This window comes from Corylus avellana, chromosome 3, assembly GCF_965113065.1.
Source record: "Corylus avellana chromosome 3, dhCorAvel1.hap1.2, whole genome shotgun sequence".
NCBI classification, from domain to species: domain Eukaryota; kingdom Viridiplantae; phylum Streptophyta; class Magnoliopsida; order Fagales; family Betulaceae; genus Corylus; species Corylus avellana.
In genome coordinates, this window is record NC_142492.1 from 34,682,733 (window position 1) to 34,685,331 (window position 2,599).

The window sequence follows — 2,599 nt, forward strand, 5'->3', positions numbered from 1 at the left end:
TTCTATTATGAGGTGAACACAGCTTTAACGAGCTAGGCTCTTTAAGGCATTAACTCTTCAATCAACAAAAGTTCTTTAAAACCCTTGGAATGGATTTTTAGAGAAGCCGTTCTTACAGAAAACAAAGTTTTCTTTCAAACTGTACGTCTCTTTAACTTAATCTATATATTAAAGTGACATATGTCCTTATTGCGTGCGATCTAAGAATAGATGTCAGTTTAATATTTCTCCAACTTAGTTTAAAGAAAAATAAAACTTTGTCCAATCACAAATGCAATTTTTAAGTCTGGTTTCTGTCCAGTTCTTGTGCAAATTGGTTGAATCCAAACATAAAATAATGGCTTCCTCAACATTTTAGATACGCCAAAAGAAAAAAGAAAAAAAAGAAAAGGGAATTAGACAAGGAAAACATTAGTGGCCCCATAGAGATCCCCCATCAAGCAAACAGAGGAAGAAGTATCTTTTGGTAGGACATGCATATATATTTTAAACCCTAATACATAGCAAGTACCAGCCTAAACATCCATAGACACATGTCCTACACCGATAGATGTATTAATTATTTTTGGAACTATTTTCAGAAATTAATTAATTAGCCAAGTTCCACTTGATTGTTTGGCTTGGGTAGTACAGAAATGTGGGACAAGATGGGCCTTGATTTTCTTATCAAAACCCCTAATTTCTTTGCAGAGGTCTTTTTCCAAGTAATTGATTTTTGTCCAAACCTCAACTCTCACTCTCTTTTTAAACACCCTCTTCCTCCATCGCCAACTTCCACTCTAGCCGTTGATAGTAAGGGGTTGCAAGAAAGCAAAGCACCAAGCTTCAGCCATGTCTACCAGAAGATCATCATCAAGAACTTCAAATGCCACAGAGGAAGAGATTAATGATCTTGTTTTGAAACTACAGACATTGCTTCCCGGCCGGCATAATCAAAGGCGCAACAGAGCGGTATATATAGGCTAGGTTTTTTTCTGTTTTATTAATGTTGTTAATCATTAATTTCCTACCTTCATTAATGTTTCTTCATAATTGTCACATATTGTTCTTATGATCATCATACACCTTGTAGCTGCTCCCTTAAAGTTTCAAGAAAAAAAAAAAAAAAAAGCAAACATGACATTGTGGTTTGATAGGGATGCTGGAGATGAAACTTTGTGCAAGCATTGGCTTGTTTGTTAATAATTTATGTCATCTCTTCCTATCATCCCACTTTTACAGAATCTTTCTAATGATTTTTTCATTGGTTGCAAGCCAAAAACTCTTTGTAGGAAGTGATGTTGATAGCAACTCCATAATAAACCCTACAAGCATGTATATAATTCCATAATAAACCGGCCCATATATAGTAAGATACACCTATAGCTACTGCAACCATAAAAGCTTTTAGTTTTTTTTTTTTTTTTTTTTTTTTTTTTTTTTCTGGTTTTAGTTGTAAGAAAATTTATTCTCTTCTGTCTCTTTTGGGTGCAAAACTAGAAAATAAGACTATATATAAAGCTATAAAACAAGGGTTTTGTTGAAAAGATTTTTGTCACATAAAGCTAGCTACGACAAAAGTATTGATAAGTGTAGAATTCTTGTAACTAGAAAACAACATTTGTAGTCTTTTAATGCTAACAAATTCCTGTCGTTTGGTGCAGCCAACAGCATCCAAAGTTTTGAATGAAACTTGCACTTACCTCAAGAGGTTACAAAAAGAAGTTGATGACCTTAGTGAACGGCTCGCTCAACTGCTGGATTCTGTGGACACCACTGCTGTTGACACAGAGCTTATTAGAAGACTTTTGCAATGATAAATAACACCCCCCCCCCCCCCCCCCCCCCTCTCCTTTCTTATGTTTCTCTTTTTTCTAGTTGGAAAATGTTTGCAATATTATAATTTTTACTACAACCCCTTACAAACGTATGTGACAATCCACATGAGTGTCAGTGTCACGTGACATCAAATGCAAGTTTAATTGTTTAGTGGTTGACGTAATAATTTACATGAGTGTCACTTTGACTATCAAGCCAGTTTGTAAGGATCAATATTATAATAAAAGTTGTAGTACTATTAACAACATTACTCTTTTTAGTGAAGATTGTTCGGGACCGGGACCCTGCTGATCGAGTTGGACATGTAATAGCCAAATGTTCCTTTAAAACCAATAAGTGTATGTTCAATGTATTCTCCAACAAAACATGTATGTTTGGTCCTGGATTAATATTCAAGTACATATTCTTAATTAATCTATTTTCGATCACTAAATGATCAGATCAGAATCAAGACAAGAGAAAAAGAAAGAGCGCCGGTCGACAATAATTTGTATGCTGATATATTTTATTATTTTCTCCCTTCTGTCTACCCGCCAATCTAAAAGGATGTCTCCTTCCCAATATGATAATCATTTGTTGAACACATTGAGGGGGCTAATAACCCTAGAAAGTTAGGACTTAGGATAGACTATTACCTAAGAAAAACAAACATTTGTAAACTCTTCCTTAATTTATTCCCCCTACCAAAATAAGTTAAATAACCAAATCTAGCTTATGATTTTTGTAAAGTTTTTGTAAGATTGAAGATACGAAGAACTCATTCGCAAATGAGGTAGTTTTA

General features: G+C 34.4%; 1 protein-coding gene across 1 annotated transcript; it reads left to right on the plus strand.

Moving 5' to 3' along the window:
* The first annotated feature begins 614 nt into the window (after window positions 1–614).
* Window positions 615–2,065, plus strand: LOC132176155 (transcription factor PRE4). Its single transcript, XM_059588283.2, has 2 exons — window positions 615–951; window positions 1,644–2,065. The coding sequence occupies exons 1-2, from the start codon at window positions 832–834 to the stop codon at window positions 1,794–1,796; spliced, it is 273 nt and encodes a 90-aa protein (XP_059444266.2). The 5' UTR covers window positions 615–831; the 3' UTR covers window positions 1,797–2,065.
* The last annotated feature ends 534 nt before the right edge of the window (window positions 2,066–2,599 follow it).